Source organism: Polyodon spathula, chromosome 3 (genome assembly GCF_017654505.1).
Source record: "Polyodon spathula isolate WHYD16114869_AA chromosome 3, ASM1765450v1, whole genome shotgun sequence".
In the NCBI taxonomy this organism is placed as follows: domain Eukaryota; kingdom Metazoa; phylum Chordata; class Actinopteri; order Acipenseriformes; family Polyodontidae; genus Polyodon; species Polyodon spathula.
Window position 1 is genome coordinate 66,986,913 of NC_054536.1, and position 20,935 is coordinate 67,007,847.

Sequence of the window (20,935 nt, forward strand, 5' to 3'; positions counted from 1 at the left end):
CAGCCAATTTGGCAATAACCACTCGCTGCTGAACACGCATTCTCACAGTTTTATCTGGATGGGGCATTTTAACCCCATCAAGGCTGCAAACAATATTAACAAAACATCACGTTTTTACACACAAAACCATACAGTAAAACAATAATACAAAACACACACAGGAGCGGGGTGTACACCAACACAATTGTACAAACTATATAATTAAAACTATGACCAAAAATACAAATCAGATCAATTGCTTTTATGGCAATGTGTTTAATTTATTTAATGTCTTTTAGGGCAGGGGTGGCCAATCTTTCACAGACCAAGAGCCAAGGAAATAAAATGTACAGTGACCAAGAGCCACAAACTTTAAAAAGTGCTTAATTTAGCATTTCACTGATATTTTTTTACTTCAATTACTATCACACACATACATTATTAAATGCAGCTGACCTTTATTTTTTCAGTACATACGTAATATTGATATCCAAACAAATACATTTTCACTATATATAAAAGCATAGTTTTGTTTTTGTTTCTGTAACTATCGTTTATGTTCTTATACCACATACAGGCAGGATCTGCACTCAGTGTGACTTTTGGCATTCTTTACTACGCACATTGTTGGAGTTCTGAATGCAGCTGTAGTTCAATGTCACTATTTAGATCTGAGATGGATATGTTATACCGTGTGATGCGAGAGCTGCAGGTCTGACATTCGCTTTTGCAGTTGATTGTTGTTTGGACATAGGATAGAAATAACATCCTTAAGGAAAGTTTTCACAAACCCACCTTCGGAGCAGGGTTTTTTTGCATGGGAAATGTTCCAGGCTACTTGTAAGGAGTAGGTTAGAGTTGCGGTCTAGGATTGTTTGGCGAATTTGGTCAACATTTGAGCCTGTTTATCCATTTGCTTTTTACCGACAGCAGTCATTTTGACAGGTACATTTTAATCAGCTCTGCTATGGAAATGAAATACAAACTTTCAGATAAAATGTTTATTTTCAAAATTAGCACATATAACGCATGACTATCCTGGCGGGTCTAGCGTTAACTTTTAAAGACAGAAGTTCAGAATCTTTTGGAAATTCTTTGTCAATGTGGGCATGGTTTGTAGTGAAATAACGCTGCAGATCTGAAGATTTGAACTGTGACAAAGGCAAGTGCCGGATTGCATAACACCTTAATTGAAATTCCCCACTTAGTTTTCAAAAATGTTCTACTGGAGTAATATTTGTATTTAAGTATTTCCCTTAAGTTAGTTAACCATTGCACAAAACGACATTTTTTGGAAATTGAAGAGGACAGAGCCACACTTAGCAGAAGGATGTGCAGAGAGAAAATCCTTTGGATATAATGGATGACGAGCAATTAATAACAAACTATTGATTTGACCAAAACACTGTCTTTTAAATGTCTGTATAATGCTGGAAGCAAATTAACAACCCCAAACAAGAAGAAATCACGCATTGCTCCCTGTTCTTCAAATACAGTGGTGGCACTTCATTTTTTTGCAACTATTGGCTTTTTATTACTATAAAAAAGTATACTTAAAAAAAAAAAGAACACATTTGGTCGGTTGCATAACATTCTAAGTGAGATTAATGGTTAACTCTGCTAATAACAAGATACTGCTCTCACTTTTGCTGCGAACACAGCCATACAAAAATTGATTAAACAAATATGGTTTAGTGTTTTTTTTTTTGTAGATTTACCTATTTTTTGTGATGCTCTTCTGAAATCAGTATATATATATATATATATATATATATATATATATATATATATATATATATATATATATATAGTATAGTGATGGCTCTGATTACCATTAATTTCTTTCATATATATATTAGTTATATCTATAGTGAATGCTGTGATTTACCATTAAATTTCTTTCATTCACACATTCAGTTATTTCTGCCAATTTCTTCTGCTTCATGGCAGTTATCAAATTTGGACATAGTTTACCTGTTATTGTTTGCTTTCTTTTATTACATTCCTCCATAAGTATTATGTTTTTCCTCCTCTGTCCAGTTTGGGTTTCTTTTTTTTTTTTTTTTTCAGCCATACTGTAGTTTTCCTCAACTGCCCAAACGTTGCCATGGAAACAGGATTTACAGAGCAGACTACGTGCCTATTGGTTGAAATCTTAAATAGTCCATGCATACTTAAAATGTTTTCCCTTAACTAAGGAGAGTGGTTAAGATGTTTTGTGCAACACTCTTAAGTTTTTCCCTTAGTTAAATGAAAAATACACTTAAGTGAAATACTTAAGATGTTTTGCACTGGCAATAAGGCACAGGAGTTTTCCATTGTGTTCAACAAAAAAATGCATTACTCTCCCACTCCGATAAGAAGGTTCGATATTTATCTTCAGATTTTCTTTTTCGATATTTTTTTCTGCCATTATGAACAAACCAGAAGCCGGTCCTGTTCAAAGTGAAGTTAACGGTTTCTAAGCTTCTGTAACTCGAGTCCTGAATGCACAGTAAAGTAAGGGTGGATATGATTTGCTAGTTAGTATCTATGTAACAAAAAAGTGTTGCTGCCATGCTGCTGATTGGCTAAGGTCAGAAATGGATCGAAAAAAAACTCAGAGACTTATTGTAAAAATAATACACATATAAAAAAATGAAAAAACACACACACACAGCACTTACTAATTGTGTAATGAAATATATGGGAAGAGCCACATTTTGACCACAAGGGAGCCACATGCGGCTCGGGAGACGCCAGTTGGCCACCCCTGCTTTAGGGCATCACCTCATCTGGTACTGGGCTACCAGAGATAGCTGCCACAGCATTGGTAACCATTCTCTCCACCATTTTTTGGGTAGTCTGATAAGTGCTGGTTCCTACGTGCGGCAGTATAAGGACATTCTGAAGCTTCAGCAATGGATGGTCTCTGTGGATACCAAAAAAACAGCATATTAAACACAACCATTTAGTTTCAGTCACTTTTTCTCGCCAGTGCCCTTAAAAAGCTCTTTCAGCTGTGGATTATCCCGGTGGGGTACAAGCTGATCAAATCAATCCCAAACATGTTCCCTGTGGAGGCACAGATTTACTACAAGGGCTCTTTGTTTTATATTTTAGAGTGGAATGTTGATATATCAAGTAAGTGTTGCTATATCTAACCTGGTAATAGTAGAAGTCACTGTAAGTCACTTGATTAAACAAATGTGATTGTTCAATAATTTTAATTGATTAAAAATACAACCTAGGACTTCTATTTTCCACTGATTACATTAAATAAATCCCTGCAGATACCTACAGGTAACATATTGCTTAAAAAACAAATTTAGTTTTTCTGTCTGTCATTATGGCTTCACCTCATGAGGTACTGGTGAACCACTAAGAACTGCCAGAGCATTTGTAACCATTCTCTCCAACATAATGTATCTAGTTTCATAGGTGTTGGATCCCACAGGAGGCAATATAAGGGTGTTCTGAAGCTTCAGAAATGAATAATCCCTGTGAATACCAAAAACTGCATTTTAAGTTATATTGAGTTAAAAGAGGGGAACTATTTCATGATGAACAGTGATAACACTGACAATCATGCATTGCGGGACAAGCCGGTCACATGGGTACCCACAAACATGCCCCTTGTTACATTATGGAGCTCCTTCTCCGTTCCTGATTGTTACTGAATAGTTGCACACAACTCTTCGTAGCTTATATAAGAAAATAATCACTGAAACATCACACAACCACATAAAACCTGTTAAAACAGCCCTCCCGACCCAAGAGGGCGCTAAGCAGAGGTACTCGCACGCCTGTACCGAGACAGGCCGGCTTGGAAAGAGGGGAGGAAACGGAAGTCGGCAATCTTAGTGCAGGACGGAATGACCATATTAGGGGATAAGATTACTATGATCAGCTGTGCTGCATTAAACAACTGGCAGATGTGTAGAGTTGTGCTGATCATGGGGGGGAGTCTCCTAGTATATAAGGGCTATCATTTTGTAAGTGCAGGGCCTTTGAGGTAACACTTAACCTGTGTTGCTGAGCCGTGTGTTCGTTTGGGTGCTAAATTTTTGCTTGTTCATCATCAGGACCGGGGTCACAGTGATCTGTCACACCAAGGACCTGCTGCACTACTGCCAGCACTTTCACCTTGGACATCACACACCCCGCACGACTGAACTGGACACGTTAGCACCTGCACTTTCCACCACCCCAAAAGTGCAAAATAGAACTGAGAGCGACTCTCTCTATTGGGATCTATGATTTAAACTTTTATTTCTTTAGACAGCCAATAAAGTACGCTCCTCTATCATTGTTGGTATTGGGGTTGTTTGCACCTGTACCCGTGACTCTGATGTCTGTTCCACCACCACACCATCATACAGCCCCTCTACACACTGGCATTATGCATAATTCTGCATGATTTTTGGGTCCAAACCAAATCCTTATTGAAATGAATGGTGTGATATTCTGGAATCAGGCATGATTTTTAAGACTTCTGCCTAAAATCAATGTAAATCTGCAATCTGGCACCGGGTCATGTGATTTTCCTTTTCTATGTTTAAAACCAAGATAAAAAACAAAACAAAAACAAAAGCAAGACCTTATATACTCATATTTTATGCACTGTGCAGTCTTATCTTACTTGCTTGGGCACTGCAGGTTTAAGTTTGCACTATTTACGTTACCATCTTCCACCATTTACAGTCAATGGGCAGATTTCATTTGCAAAATAGCTTTATTTGATGTCTATCTGTAAATATGTTGTGGTCGAGTAAAAAAAAAAAAACATATTTCTACACCTTATCGTGTTATACAATTCTACTTTTTATGCTGCTTATGAACATTAAGCTGTGGCTGTTTTTGTTTGGTTTCAAATGACCAGCATTTACTTTGTTTTAACCCTTTGTACCAGCGTATTTTGCAAAGTTTGAACTATGATGGGCACATTATGAGCGCAACTCTGGTAATAATACTACTTGGTTTCAAAACAAAAAACAAACTGGTTTTAGTGAAAAGCTGCTCAATATATATATTTTATATTTTTTTGTACATAGTTCTGGCAATAGCAAAACAATGTTGAGTAGTGGCATTTTTCTGAATGTGAAAAAATATATGAAACAGCTGTTTTTGAAACAGGGCTGCAATTTGTGTGTAACCCTTACCTGCACTTAATTTATGTAATACCGCATGAAAGGGTGTTTTTTTCTATAAAATGTTTTAAGCAGTGATGGGTGCATTAGCCTAATTTTATTCTATAAACCCTTCCATGTATAATTCTGATTGCAAGGAAATATGGCTGTGGCATGACTCTGTTTTGTGTAAAGGTACAATTCATTTGAAAACAGCTGTTTTTAAAATGGCTAAGGCTAAAACTGCCCAAATTGTAGTTTATACTACGACCATGTATGAAATGGTTTGAGAATTACAGCGGTGATAATGGGAGATATCACAACTTTAAAGTGTGTTTAACTGTTAAATTTAATTCAGAAAGAATGTAAGAGGCTATTGGTCATTTGTTGAATACACAACAGTAATGTTAAACATGTTGAACAGTACCAAAACCATCAGTGATGAGAATTGTAAATTCTGATTTCCCCCAAACACTGACCTGGTTTATTCCTACACTGATTTTCTTCTGGTTTTCAACTGTAAAAATAAAAAAGCAAAAAATTCTTGGGAAATTGAGAAAAATAAAACTTAAATTCGAAAAGGAAGAATCCTACTTACATTTTAAGGAACACTGAATGTAAACTGAAAATTACTCTTATGAGAACAAACACAAATCAGATATATTGTGGTAGAAGCAAGAATAGGCACAGTGCAAATAACTGCGGATGCAAAATTCTAATTGTATTGCGGGCTGCCAATTATTTTGCGCTACACCCTGTGTAAGCTTAAAGGCAATGCAAATTACTCAAAATGCAAAAATAATGATCCACAATTATGCTAGTGTCTCTCAGTGAGCACATCGGTCTATTTAGCGGCCACACTTGCAGAGTTAGGAGTACAGTTAGCATTGACATTTTTGGAGCACGAAAATACAAACCAGAAAAAAACGTCACAGGAAAAAAAAAAAAAAGATACATTTTCTGAGAATGAGCCAAAAGTCCTTAAGGCTGAGGTCTCTGAAACGGCTGCGGTCTCATGAAACAGAGCTGTTTGGAAAAGCCTCAGCGAACATCAGTTACGTGAGTATCCGCATCTTCCAGCATCCCAAACAAAGTGACCCTGGTATTGAATATGTGGAGTCTTCTTCATCTTGCCCTCCAAACGCGTTCCTGCCTCTTCTCAACAAGAGCTAAGTGTCACCGCATCAGGAAGTGCACCACAGCAGCCATCCTGAAGCCAATGACAGGTCTCTGCAGGTGTGTGCTTTTATACAGCTCTTAGTTACTTGCTTCTACAATGGTTTGCACCAGATCTCACCCAATTCCACGCTCTTTTCTTCATTTACATGCATTTCAATATAATTGTAACAGGTTAATTAATCTCAGTAAAAATTTGATAGCGGGTGCAGAAAGCCAGATGAAGACCATTCTTTACATTCGTTGCATTTTTAGCGGCCGGTAAATCGCTTACATCTACCCCTTATGTACAAAACTCTTGTGAATTCTGTAATCGGTTACCATTTGACATTTGGGAGAAACCTCATGCAACTGAGAAAATTGTAACAAAATAAAAAAAAGTCCTAACCTGGGAAGGGGTTCTGGATATGTCACATCTAGCGCTGCAGCGCGAATCACTCTTTTCTGAAGCGCTTCCACCAGAGCATCTTGGTCCACAACAAGACCTTTAGTAACAAAACAAAATTGAGTATACTGTTAGTACAGATCCAGTATCTAATAAGCAACAAATGTCAAAGAAAGTAGATCAGAGTAATATTAAAGAACACCCCTCTGCAACAATATTCTTTTTTTTTTTTGGTTTGTTTACAGGACAACACTGGTAATGAAACTTATCTAAAAACATATTATAAAACAGCTGTGCACCAACCTTAAAATGAAGGGTCTGGTCTTAATTTAATATTTAAACAATGGCAGTATTTATATCTGCCACTGTTTTGATCAATTGAATACACCCTACAATCTTAAAACCTATGGTCTATATCATTCAAGGTCAGAAAATAGAATATTCCAAAAAATGTATATGATAAGTATCACTAAATAATATCACCAAATAATCTAAGGAGACACAGAACAATACAAGGTAAGAAGTATATTTTTTTACAATTCTAGTAATCATTGCAGGCGTAGCTATATGTGCATACAGACCTCTGCTGATGTTAACAAGAGTGCCTGTTGGTTTCATTAGACTCAGTTCTCTTTCTCCAATGAGCTTGCATGTCTGAGGTGACAGGTTCACTGCCAGCATCACAAAATCAGACTCCCGAAGAAGGTCATCGATCTTTTCGCAGTACTGGGCTCCCACAGCGTTCTCCACTTCTTCTGCCCTAACGGCAGAAAATCACTTGTACTAGTAGTGGTGTCTTTTTTACTTGTGCATTATTTTATATTCTGTAGCCCAATAGTTACAGAACACAAGCAGTTAATACACTGTGTATGCAATACAGGGCAAAATGAACTGGAATTGGGACAGACACTTAACAGTGACTGGTTGACTTCACATGTGAGATTTATATTAAAACTGTTGAAATATATCTTAAATAAACAAATCTTCTAAATGTTAAAAGGAACACTCTCATCGTGGTTTTACTGTCTCCTTACCTACCTATATTTATGATGTTTGGATCATTGAGTGGTGTTTATGGTGCTTCCACTAGAGTTCAGAAGTTGTCCTTAAGTTCCAGTTTCCAGTCAGTAACAAATATTACACAGGGTTGATCAGCCACGGTATCTGCATTAACCCCTCGTCCGCGACAAGGGGTGCAAATGCACATACAGTGTGTTTAAAATGAATCTCATAACTCTTCAAACATCACAGCATACCCTTACATGTGATTCAACTTTAATCGCTTACCTTTATTTTGTCAATAGTGCACATGATACATCTGCACCCCTTTCTGTCTTCTGAGGGTTACAAAAATAGAAACGTTTCACAAACTGCAAACACAGCTCCTGCTTACTGGCATAATATTTTTGAGAGTTGCGGGAGAGCAGAGGGAGATGTAGAAATGGTGTATCGCTTCTAAAATGACTGATTTATCCATAAATATTTATTTTCATGAAACTGCGCATCTACTGTATGTGTGTATAATACATTAGTTTCCAGCACTGTATTTGATAACTGCATTCCTTCAATACAGTACAGTATTGAAAAAAAATGTTAGTAATTGTTGTCTTCAGAGAGCACCAAAGGCATATACTGTACAGGCTACCATGCGTAGCTCCTGCTGACTTGTGGAATAAAGTGCTTAGAGTTACAGTGAGCTGGGATAGAAAAGATTTGCCCAACAGAGATATACAGTGCCTATAGAAAGTCTACACCCCCTTTCAAAATGTTCACCTTTTGCTGCCTTACAGCCTGGAATTAAAATGCATTAAAAAAAAAAATATATATATATATATATATATATATATATATATATATATATATATATATTATTTATTTTTTTTCATTTATATACACATCCTACCCCACAACTTCCATGTGAAAAAAATATTCTAGACATTTGTAGAAAATTAATAAAAAAAAAAAAAAACTGAAATCGCTTGGTTGGATAAGTGTCCACCCCTCATGTAAAAGCAATCCTAAATTAGTTCAGGTGTAACCAATCACCTTTAAAATCACAAACCAAGTTAAGTGGCCTTCACTGTGTTAAATTGTAGTGATTTACATGCTTTCAGGATAAATTCAGCAATTCCTGCAGGTTTCCTCTGCTGGGTAGTGCATTTCAAAGCAAAGACTCAACCATGAGCACCAAGGTGCTTTCAAAAGAACTCCAGGACAAAGTTGTTGAAAGGCACAGATCAAGGGATGGGTATAAAAAAAAAATAAAAAGGCCTTGAATATCCCTTGGAGCACGGTCAAGATGATTATTAAGAAATGGAAGGTGTATGGCACCACCAAGACCCTGCCTAGATCAGGTGTCCCTCCAAACTGGATGACCGAGCAAGAAAGAGACTAATCAGAGAGGCTAACGAGAGGCTAATGGCAACTTTGCAAGAGCTACAGGCTTTTATGGCCAAGACTGGACAAAGTGTGCATGTGACAACAATATGCCAAGCACTCTACAAATCTGGCTTGTATGGTAGGGTGGCAAGAAGGAAGCCATTACTTAAGAAATCCCACCTTGAATCCCATTTGAAGTATGCAAAAAAACACTCAAGAGATTCTGTAGCCACGTGGCAAAAAGTTTTGTGGTCTGACAAAACTAAAATGGAACTTTTTGGCCTAAATGCAAAGCATTATGCTTGGTGCAAATCCAACACACCGCATCACCCAAAGAACACCATCCCTACTGTGAAGCATGGTGGTGGCAGCATCATGTTATGGGGATGTTTCTCATCGGCAGGGACTGGGGCACTTGTCAGGATAGAAGGGAAAATTAATGGAGCAAAGTAGAGTCCTTGAGGAAAACCTGGAGCCCTCTGCAAGAAAGCTGAAACCGAGACGGAAGTTCACCTTTCAGCATGACGACCCAAAGCACACAGCCAAAGCTACACTGGACTGGTTAAGGAACAAAAAGGTAAATGTCCTTGAGTGGCCCAGTCAGAGCCCAGATCTAAATCTAATCAAAAATGTGTGGCAAGACTTGAAGATTGCTGTCCATCAACGCTCCCCAAGGAACTTGACAGAGCTTGAACGGTTTTGTAAAGAAGAATGGTCAAATATTGCCAAATCTAGGTGTGCAAAGTTGGTAGAGACCTCTCCCAACAGACTCACAGCTGTAATTGCTGCCAAAGGTGCTTCTACCAAGTATTAACTCATGGGGGCGGAGACTTATCCAATTATGATCTTTCAGTTTTTTATTTTTAATATATATATTTTTTCTCAATAAAAACTTTTTTTCCCCTTAACAGTGTGGAGTATGGTGTGTAGATAAGTGGAAAAAAATCTTCATTTAAATGCATGAAACTCTGAAGCACTGACACAACAAAATGTGAAAAAAGTTTAATGGGGTATACACTTTTAGTTTTTTTTAGTTGTATATAATTTCCTATCTTAGAATGAATTTCTATGTTTGTATATAATACATAGCACTGCATTTGATTACTGCATTCTTTACAGTAGCCTGCTTACTGTCTCTTACAGTACAAAACATTATTTTATTCTGCAGGTTAAAAAAAAAGAAGAGACATCTTTCATACACAATACTAGGCTACCACTATTGGGCAGCCCCTGTTGACTTGCAGAATTGATGCCCGAGAGAGATGACAGACATCTTGGAGAAAATTTGGTTTACAGGACTTTGATAACAAAACTATTTGGATATGTTGAACCCCCTTCCACCTTCCATGTGCGCTCCAATGCTGTTACAAAGTGCCTTGTTAACAACAATACTTTGGCTGATCGAGCATTTGTTAATATGACTATCAATGCTGTAAAACAGAACTTAAGAGCAACTTCCCCTCAATCCCTGACAAGGACATACAGAATGATGTGTTTTTTAGCAAAGCCGGTCGGATAAAAACACAATAATAAGTGATACAGTGGAGCTAAGTTTTAAGAATCGATAATATTACTGAAATCAGGTTAAAAAAAAAATAGTATGTAAGGAATTGCAAAAATAACTACTTAGAATTACAGAAAAAAAATGTAATGAATAAAAACTTTATTTAATCCCTTGGGGGGAAAAAACTTAAATAATTAAACTGAATAGGGTCCAGTTTATTTGCATGCCAGATGTGTTAAAATTAACCACACAAATAAGGTGACACATGCTTTTATCATGGATTTATCTGCTTATATGTTTAATGGACTGCATCCTACCTTCTATTTCGATTGTGATACAAAACTTTCATATCAAATCCTTGAGCTCTCTGGGCAATCTTGTATCCAATCCTGCCCATTCCCACGATACCAAGAGTAGCACCACTGACTTCACAGCCCATAAAACTCTGAGGTAAATGTGAAGGAGCCATGGCAATCTTATAACCTGCCAACAACAAAAAGGTCATAAAAACTTAAATTCCCTTACTAATATAAGTAGTGAATAAGATAAGCTGTGCTGATCCATATACCAGAAGTACAATAAAGTTGTTGTTTTTTTTGGTGAAACCTTTTATTAGCATCAGCTGAACATGAATTTAAAATACATTCGCTTCCACGATTTCAGGTATCTTCCTTAGATCAGAAGTGGAAACTAAGGTACTGTCCTTAAAAGCCGGACTGACGTGAAAGATGAACACTTTTTACCTCAGTTTCCACAATTCACCTGAAGAGGAGGCCTTTGTGGTCTGAAATCTTGTGTATTTTATTAAAAAAGTATAAAAAGCAAACAAACTAAAAAAGTTTGTTTTATGTCTAATAAAAGTGTAGAAATGTTTTTCTAAGTGCCTGTGGCAGGGAGGGAGTTAAAAATGCTCCCTGCACAAACACACATTATCTATACAAATAGTGATCACATTTGGTGAAAGGGGTTAGTGTGTTAAAATGTACGGTTTTAATTTATATATTAAACATGTGCACCAGCACTTAAACTTGCCTTCTCTGCCTCCAAGTCTCTTCCTAGTTACTACAATCTGACCAGTGATGTCATCCTGTCACAGTGCACTTTTGGGATTCAGACTCAAACACAAGGGTCACATGCACCCACCTCCGGTTGTGTCAGTGCTTATGGTAAATGTGCCCTGCATTTAATTTAATTTTATCCTGTACAAAAAATATCCAGCCAAACTAAACAGCCAAACCAAACCAATAAAATAAATCGGACTACGTGCTTTTTGTGTCTAGGATGTCATGTTTTCAATGGAAAGCTTTGTCTGCGGTTGAAAAATGTGCATGCTTTGGGGATAGAAATGAACTAATTCTTATTAAAATGTGTGGTGGTTGTTGAGATTAATGTTGTTAATAGATGTGTGCTGTTCTATCCAAACCAATGTTGGTTAGATTAAAAGAATGCAGAGAAGGTAAGTCTTTTTAATTGGGTTGCTATTTATACAACATGTAAGGATTTTTCTCTTTGCCTGTGGATTACAGGCAAGTCGAAACCCGGAGTACATGGTACCAGTGTTCTAATTGTTTAAGGTGGTTTACATTATATTTCATATTTTATTTCATAACTTACCTTCTACGAGCCTCCGAGCAGAGGCCAGCAATAATGCCATACCCAAATCTGCTGTTGCATTATCCACCACGTTGGGAGTGTTGGCTACTTTCACCCCGAAGCTAGAGATCAGTGGTATATCCAGGTGGTCCACTCCAACACCACCATTTACAACCACCTTCAAATTGGGCAAGGACTGCAGAAGGCCTTGGTCAGCGGTAGGCAGGGCGGACCACACAAACACTGCTTCGATCTTGTCTGCAAGTTGCTTATTGCTTTTAACGAATTCTTCATTATAGACGATTGTGAAGTGTTTCTCAACGATGGTTGCAAAATCTTCAAAGATCCCATCTCTCCCTCCTGGTTTATTAGCTAAAACATATGGCTTTTCCATTGCCTGAAAACGAAACACATCACAGAAAAGATTAAACATTTGGTTCAATGTCTGGCATCCAAGCACAGGAAAGTGCACATACGGCTAAACTACAAAAGCCAGGAATGATATTATTATGACAATGAGTGGATTTTTTTTTTTTTTTGTTTGTTTTTGTAAACAGCACCAGTCAAAAGTTTGAGTACACTTGCAGGTAACTAGGTTTTTTTCAGAATTGACAATGTTTTATGTCGTATACGTTTCTGTAAATACTTGAAAATGAAAACACATGTTACAATAAACAAAACAAAACATAAGGAGCATCAAACAATGTTCAAGAAAATTGAAAATTGTCTCAATCTTGGATTCCTCAACATAGCCACCCTTTGCCTTAATAACAGCCTCACAAACACGAGGCACTCGGTTAACAAGTTTCAGCAGGAAATCACCTGACATGTCTTCCCATCGCTTCTGCAGCAATTCCCAGAGATGTAGGGCACTTGTGGGTAGCTTTGCTTTGACTCTTCTGTCCAGTTCGTCCCATACAAGTTCTACGGGATTGAGATCTGGAGACTGGGCTGGCCAGGTCATTAGATTGAGTTGTCCTTCACTTTCCTTCTTCGCCAGATAGTTCTTGCACAACTTTGAGGTGTGTTTCAGGTCATTATCTTGCTGAAGAATGAAGGACTGCCCAACTAGCCGTAATCCTGATGGAATGGCATGCCTCTGAAGTATGCTACGATAGCCATGCTGGTTGAACTTGCCATGGACTTGGTAAAGATCACCAACTCTGTCACCAGCAAAGCAACACCAGACCATGACACTGCCTCCTCCATGCTTGACAATTGGGAACCACACATGCAGAACTCATGCGCTCACCCTCTCTGCGTCTTACAAATACTTGGCAGTTGGACCCAAATATTTCAAATTTTGACTCACTGGTCCATAAGACCGACTTTCACTCCTCAAACATCCAGTTTCTGTGTTTTTTGGCCCAGGCAAGTCTCTTCCTCTTATTCTGCACTCTTAACAACGGTTTATTTGCAGCAGTTCTTCCAATTAGGACAGCTTCACGCAATCTCCTCTGAACAGTTGATGTTGAAACATCTGTACTTCTAGTAGCATTTAGCTGATCTTGTATTTCAGGGGCAGTTAATTGCCGGTTTCGCAGACTTGTAACTTGAATGAACTTGTTTTCTGATTCTGAGCTCACCCTTGGCTTGCCTGACCTTGTTTTGTCCTCATGAGTGCCAGTTTATTCAAATCGTTTGATGGTCTTGGCCACAGCAGTTACAGACACTTGCAAAGTTCTTGCAATTTATCTCAAAGATTGACCTTCATTTCTTAAAGTAATTACAGACTGTATTTTTTCTTTGGCAAAATATGCTCAGTTAAGCATTTTCTGCTGCCTTACATTCAGGAATGACAAACTTGTGCCTATGCTACCTATATTTACAGTAATCATGAACCTTCACTTGTTAACAATAATTGGTGACAAAAGGTTAATTAGGTAACATGCTAGTTAACTCAGAGAACATCTAACAAACACACCTTTATACTTAGGCCAGTGTTCTAACACTGTGTTATACACATTTCAGACTTTTAACTGACTTGGGCTTCAGACTGAAATCCCCTTGCTTTGGGTGACCATTTCATTGAAATTGACAAGATTTATATTTTCATTTAAAAATTAAATTTTTGAATGCAATTCACTTATGATTATCAGCTTATATATGTACATGTATCATATAATTAAATATTAAGTGTTTATAGACAAGTTTATACAGTTAAAAGCACAGATAATCATGAAAACCTGGTTTCAAGCAGGTGTACTCAAACTTTTGACTGGTACTGTATATTGATAAAATAATATGATTCGTTGATATCTGATAGTCATGAATCTGTAGAGACCAACACAACTGTAGAAAGTTTTAATAGGGTAATTATCAAATCCATCCAAAGACCTAAACATAGATATGGTTTGCGAATAGGATTTGTTATTTAATTTAAACAGAACAAACACGTTTAATATGTCAGCTATTGCTTTGTAAATGGTTAACTAGTTCAATAAATTGCAAGTGTTACAAGTTTTATTTCTGCAGTCTAGAGTTCAAATCTTGAACCTCTAAAAATAATGTGGCAATTATCAACATAAATGGGTAGGGCACTGTAACCCGGTGAACTTAGGTTTATATTGGTTATTGGATATTCGCGCGTTCACTATTTTCTACTCAATTAACAGTTCCCAGCTACTACATACAAACTCGCAAAAGAACGCCGTTTCACCCCATGACAGATAGCATGCTAAGGAATAATTTAAGCCATGTCTCCCCGATTTGCGAGTTAGCAGTCTCTAGTTAGAAACACGAAAAGTATACACACATATTCACTTTACATTGGACATACAAGCTACGTTATATGGTTCATAACTCCTATAAAACAAACTCGCAAAGGAATGCTACTTCACCATATGAAAGATGTCATGCTATGGAGTCAATTTTGACATGTCACCGATTTGCGAGTTAGTAATCTCCAGTTTTTCACACTCACAGTAATACAAAAATTGAATTTGAATGTGGCAGTTACTGTGAGAGAAAACTTTCACGTCTCACAATAGAACTGCAAATGAATCAACGACAAAACACAATTATTAATACGGTTGCAAGAATTAATAATTCAATTATATTAATTATAATATTAATATAAAATTATTATAATTAATTATAATAATTTTTTTGCAAAGGGTAGGTCCTACTACTGTATGTTTTTATAATTCACGCGAGAAAATAACTTGTCTGTCATTCAACGACACATACATTATACATTTATCACATTTTCATTGATTTGATCATGAAAAAGTAGTTTAAAATATTACTGCACAAAAGAAATTCGTTTGTGATTTTAAAAAAAAAAGTCAATCGTACGATGAAGCTGGACAGAAAGTCACAAAATAACTGCGTCTCAATATGCAAATCCAAACAGTTACTTGCTTTCAGGTGCGTCGGTCCTTAGGGAAGCAGATTTGTAGCAACAAATGCAGTCGCTCTCTGCACTTCTCTGCAACAGTAAACAAAGTCCAACAGTCGAAATTATAAGGTTAACTTAAAAACATGTTATTAAATGACCAACAAAATGCAAACGTTTCAGTTACCGTCCATATTACCGTATTACACATTAACTGGAATGCAAACATTTGAATTACTTAATTCAAAAAGTAAGTTCCTGGTTTGCAGCGTTAATCCTTCTGGTCTTCTGCAACAGTAAAGGAATTCTTCTGACTGACAAAAAACTTGTTACTGATTAGAAACTGGCCCGGTTGTTGGGATGGAACCGCATAACAGTTTCGCGTTTTGATTAGTCCATGTCTGTCACATGAATATGTTGTCATGTGAGTGGTCATCGAACTGTGGAAAAGCTTGCAGGCTTTTTTAACATTACGATCAGAGAGAAAGAAGGCGAGAGATCTGCTTTCAACAACATTTCAATTAAAATATAACATGGTATTTTGCTGTACTAGTATAACTATGAGTTATTACTTTATGTGAATTACCACGTTATTCTCGAATATAAGAATTGTTTTTTTTTTCTATAGTGGTGTACTTTTTTCTTTCAAATAGCATATATCTGTAATCGTTTGCCCGATGTATTTTAATATCAAATATATACACACACTATTGCAGTTTTGTTACAAGATACATTAGTTTATCTCTAATGTAATCACAGTTTTAAATATAAACTGCCGCCGTTTTAATTTACGACCCAAATTCTGGGTCCCTTTAATTTTCAGATAACGTCCCAAATTCCGGGCTGCTCTGATAACGACCCAAATTCTGGGTTGCTCTGGTTTTTAGATAACGTCCCAAATTCTGCATTCAGTCCAGTTTTTGGGCTAATCTGCTTAACTGACAGCTGAGTGTCTAAGTCATGCATGTACAGTTCAGACATGACCCTAGGAAGTTTATGTCATTGAGATATAACCACGGAAGTGTCGTTTTTGGACATTTTTGACGGGAGGTTAGGAACTTGATTTTTTTTTTTGCGGCGGGGCCCCATGGGTCCGCTACAAAAGGAGTGAACGTTTTCACGGTTCTAGGTGCCAGGACGGCTCGGCAGAATAATTTTTTTCGTCAAGACTCGACTTTTTGGGTGAACCACTGCGCCGTTTTAGGAGGTGGTTTGGGCGCTCCCCTAAATCTATATCACTTTAAATGGTGGTTCTATGTGCAGGGGTTCAAGAGATATTCATGAAAATGTGTTTTCCACCCCTGCCATAGACATGAATGAGGCTGAACAGGGTGAAAATATTTTTTGCAAAGAATTGCTACAAATTCATGGCATGTTACATTCAGGCTGGTTCCCTGAGTCTAGAACCCTTCAAACAGTGGTTGTAGGTGTACTGGGTCAAGAGGTATAACTGAACATGTGTTTTTTTAATACTGCCACAGACACGAATGGGGCTGAACACCATGAATTTTTTTTTTGCAAAGAATTGCCACAAAACTGGGCATGTTACATTCAGGCTGGTGCCCAGAGTCTAGAACCATTTGAATGTTCTAGAAATAGGCACTAAAAGTGATGGCTAGCTATGTGGATGCAGGGGTTGCATGGTGGTGTGTGCAAAAAACTATTCTTACATTCGTGCACAACATGACAATTCATATAAAGTAATAACCCATAGTTTGTTATATTAGTACAGCAAAATACCACATTATATTTTAATTGAAAGGTTGTGGAAAGCAGATCTCTCGCTCTCTTTCTCTCTCTCTGATTGCAATGTTAAAAATGCCTGCAAGCTTTTTTACTTGTGACAATATATTCATGCGACAGACATGGACCAATCAAAATGTGAGACTTATGTGGTTCCATCCCAAAAACCGAGCCTGTATCATACCTCAATATTGGATAGCGCATGACACTGCAGGGCTTTACATTTACATTTTTAACTGAGCTAGTGTTTTTACTGGCGCAGATGCAATTTTATCTGACCCAAATATATATATATATATATTATATATATTTTGATTTTTTTTTTTTATTTTCAGTATGTTTCTAACTCTATGGTAAGCAAAAGAAAGTGGCTAAACGAAGCCTTTCAGCCTTTATGAAAATACTGAATTCAAGCTTTGAAATGTATGTGTACAAATGATACTCGTTTTTCACAAGCAAACTCGCAAGCAAGCTGTTACCATTTGGTCACAGCAACGCTAAAACTGAATTACACTAATCCTAATTAGGGACGGGTCAGTGTAGTCGAATACACAATAATAATAATAATAATAATAATAATAATAATAATAATAATAATAATAATAATAATAATATAATAATAATTTAAAAAATATATTTGTGTACACAAAAAATACCTTATACCTTAGCTACTAGTAGAGCAAACGCATCTTTTATTTTTTTAATGCTGATGCTTAACAAGTGTTATGTCAGCCTTAAACCCGTTATTTGCATATTAAAAGAAATGACCCTAATTAATTGTGCAATGCTTGTAATAGCAATATTCTACAATAATTGTATTCTGTTTGAAATTGTTGCTAATTGTATTGCCTTGTTTTTAGCTAATGTTAACAGATCCCTGCATGAGTTCCGCTGTAATGACTGTACACAGCAACTTCTGCAGCTGTTGCTAGCCAGTCCTGAAATAGCTTCCAGGGGCATGGCACCAGCAAACTTTGAATGTGTAAACTGAAACAAAATAATGTATATAGCAAGTGCTAAAAGAAATAATCCAAACTTAGCTGACATTGAAATTAGAAAGGTCATTTAATGTTGTGATGAATATAAAGACATACTAAATGTTAAGCAGAACAACGCTGTCACTAAGAAAAGGCAAGATACTTGGAGTTGGAAAGGAGTTATTTTTTTAACTCTGGCCTGTAGTTCAATGTAAAACATCTACTGTTGACTGTGAATGGATTGAGTAACTGCAACATTTGCACTGACCATTAAAAGTACAACCAAGTAATCTTGTTTTGAATTATGTACAGGTTATTGAATAAAGTAACTTAGATTAATCTGATGGCAGCACTTGATGGCTAGTTGTAATTAGTAATGTTAAATTATTGTAATGTATTTTCTATTGTTATGGCCAGGTTACAATATTTACACTATTAAGATTTTATAAATAGTAGTTGGTAGAATTAAACAGATGTAGAATATTTAGGTTGTTATATGATGATAGGTGTTTATTTTATTCTGAATATGCTACAGCAAAAATGATTATTTGGTGGTTTGCAAAATATGCTACTGTTGCTTTAATTGGAAGAGATACGCACTGTGATGTTGCTGCTCATTCTGTATTTGAATTCAGTAAACAAAAGGAAAGGCCCACTCTAGTAGCAGACCAGTGAAGCTGGACAAGGAAGCTAGGATAGAAGGCGGTCACTGATTGAGGGCGGCGATGCCGACACATCCCAGGGGCAGAGGACCCAGCAACCAAAGACAGGATACAGAAAGTGGTCACTGACTGAGGGTGGCGATACCGACACAACCCAGGGGCAAAGGACCCAGCAACTGAAAACACATACGAGGGTTATGACTGGGGGAGCCGCCCCTCGAGAGGAAGACGGTCCCGGAAGACCAGGACACGAAAGGAGATAGAGAGGGAGAGGTACCCAGCGTCCGAGACATCTGTAAAGGGGTGCTCGTTAGACACCCAATTGGCCAAGACTTCACGCTGCCTGGGACCTGAAATAAGAACAAGGCACAGAGGTTAGTATGGGACTCGATCACAGAGTAGCCACGTCCCGAATTGAGGCAGAATATGGAACAGAGCCTTGAGTGAGGCAAGATAAGCGCAGGAGCTGCGAAAGGACGGAGTGTGGCCAGGGGTCCACCCTGACTCGTATGGTGAGAACCCCCCTGAAGGTAAAGAGAGGCTGATGACTAGCACTGAGGTCAGGGAAGTGAGACTCACTTGTCCCCCAAAGGATGGACTCCTGGCTCCTCACAAAATCTCCCACCGTGAGACAAACAAAAGAAAGCACATGCTGATGCATAACAAACAAAAGACCAGAAGGACAAACAGGAGGATGGTTAGTAATTTAGCAGGATGTGACTGTGAATACCTGCTGCTCAGTGGAGAGGAAAAAAAAAACCCTTGAGCCTGATTAGGGGAAAACCTCTAGTGCCCCCGGCAGACAGGTAGCCCCCACTCCGAGCATGCTAGCAATTTTAGAAGGAGCAGCAACTATATCAGAGGAGGATGAATGTAGGAAGCTACTATCATGTCTGCTTGAAATGGAAAAGGTAAACTCACATTCAGAGATTTGGGTTTCGCAACACCAGTTATTCTCTTAATAGTGGAACTCCTTGGCTCATAATCAAGACAGATTTCCAGTCTTGTACCACATCTCAAACCAAGTATTAATGCTGTAACATTTGAGAGGATGAGCGGAGATATGAATAGGATTACTGAGGAAGTGCCCCATATTTTAATTGGATGGGGATTAGCAATAGCCTTGATTGTGGGAATGCTGCCACGGTCTGCGTATTGGAGGAAGGCTAGAGCCTTGGAGGATCTGGAGAAGTGCAGTTGCAGATTTAAACAGTAAACTAGAGCAACTTTTGCAGCTGCAGTAGTGAGCAGATCTGAAGAGGGAGTGGAGCTCTGCTGTAGTGAGGAGCGATTAACAGTAGAGGGCGGGATCTGCTGAACAGAGCAGAGTTCTGAGGAAGAAAACAATGGTGCTGTCAGTAGTGTGCAGCGGCCCAGCTGTAGAGAGCAGAGATCTGCAATAGAGAACGGAGGACTACCATCGGTAGAGTGCGTGGTCTGCTGCAGAGAGTAGGGACCTGCTGAATGCAGTAGATATTGGTCTTTCAGTGTTAAGGCAGATTTAGATGGAGCCAAAAGAGGGGGTTACTTTTGGGAGATGAAAAATGCAGAGATCTGAGACCGCTGCAGAACCTGAGAGGATGAAGAATGTGTTGCTCAGAGGTGTCTGCAAAACCTACTGATTGGTCGGGAGCAGTTAGAGTATTGTCTATGGGTGGTAGGATGACATTGACCGAAACGTTGATAATCTTAGGACATGGTTCATGACTGACTGGCAGCTCACGTTGATGAAATGATGACTTTGAAAGTTGAATAAGGTGCCTTGATGAAGCTGGTCAGATTGGAGGAGCAGCGCCAGATGAGGAAAAACTTATCTGGGAACAGGAAAAAAGTCACAGGAATGGATACCTGATCCATGGAAGCTGGACGTTACTGTGATGGTAGATACTGAGCATTTCAAAAACAGCTGAATAAGGTTGCTTCATGAGCAGGTCCTGGAAGAGGGGAAGAGTTGAAATTGGAAAATGTCAGTTGCTACAAAAGGTTGAGGAGGAGGGGGACTCCTGAGAATCCCTCAGAGTGACAAACTGCAGGAATGTATAGAAAAACTGGAGCGTGCGAGCTTCACAGTGACAGCAAACCAGCTTAAAGA

The 20,935-nt window shown here is 37.9% G+C and overlaps 1 protein-coding gene across 1 annotated transcript; it reads right to left on the reverse strand.

Moving 5' to 3' along the window:
- Positions 1-2,604: 2,604 nt before the first annotated feature.
- Positions 2,605-15,813, reverse strand: LOC121308547 (probable 2-ketogluconate reductase). The gene is made up of 6 exons (XM_041241011.1): positions 15,700-15,813; positions 12,146-12,521; positions 10,849-11,014; positions 7,230-7,408; positions 6,652-6,748; positions 2,605-2,890 (listed from the first exon to the last, which is right to left on the reverse strand). The coding sequence occupies exons 2-6, from the start codon at positions 12,516-12,518 to the stop codon at positions 2,737-2,739; spliced, it is 969 nt and encodes a 322-aa protein (XP_041096945.1). The 5' UTR covers positions 12,519-12,521; positions 15,700-15,813; the 3' UTR covers positions 2,605-2,736.
- Positions 15,814-20,935: the final 5,122 nt, after the last annotated feature.

Coding starts and splice junctions, on each gene's coding strand:
- LOC121308547 (XM_041241011.1), bottom strand. CDS start 12,518: ATGGAAAAGCCATATGTTTTAGCTAATAAACCAGGAGGGAGAGATGGG. Junction 11,015..12,145: donor TGCTCGGAGGCTCGTAGAAG/GTAAGTTATGAA, acceptor TGTTGTTGGCAG/GTTATAAGATTGCCATGGCT. Junction 6,749..7,229: donor TCTTGTTAACATCAGCAGAG/GTCTGTATGCAC, acceptor TTGTTACTAAAG/GTCTTGTTGTGGACCAAGAT.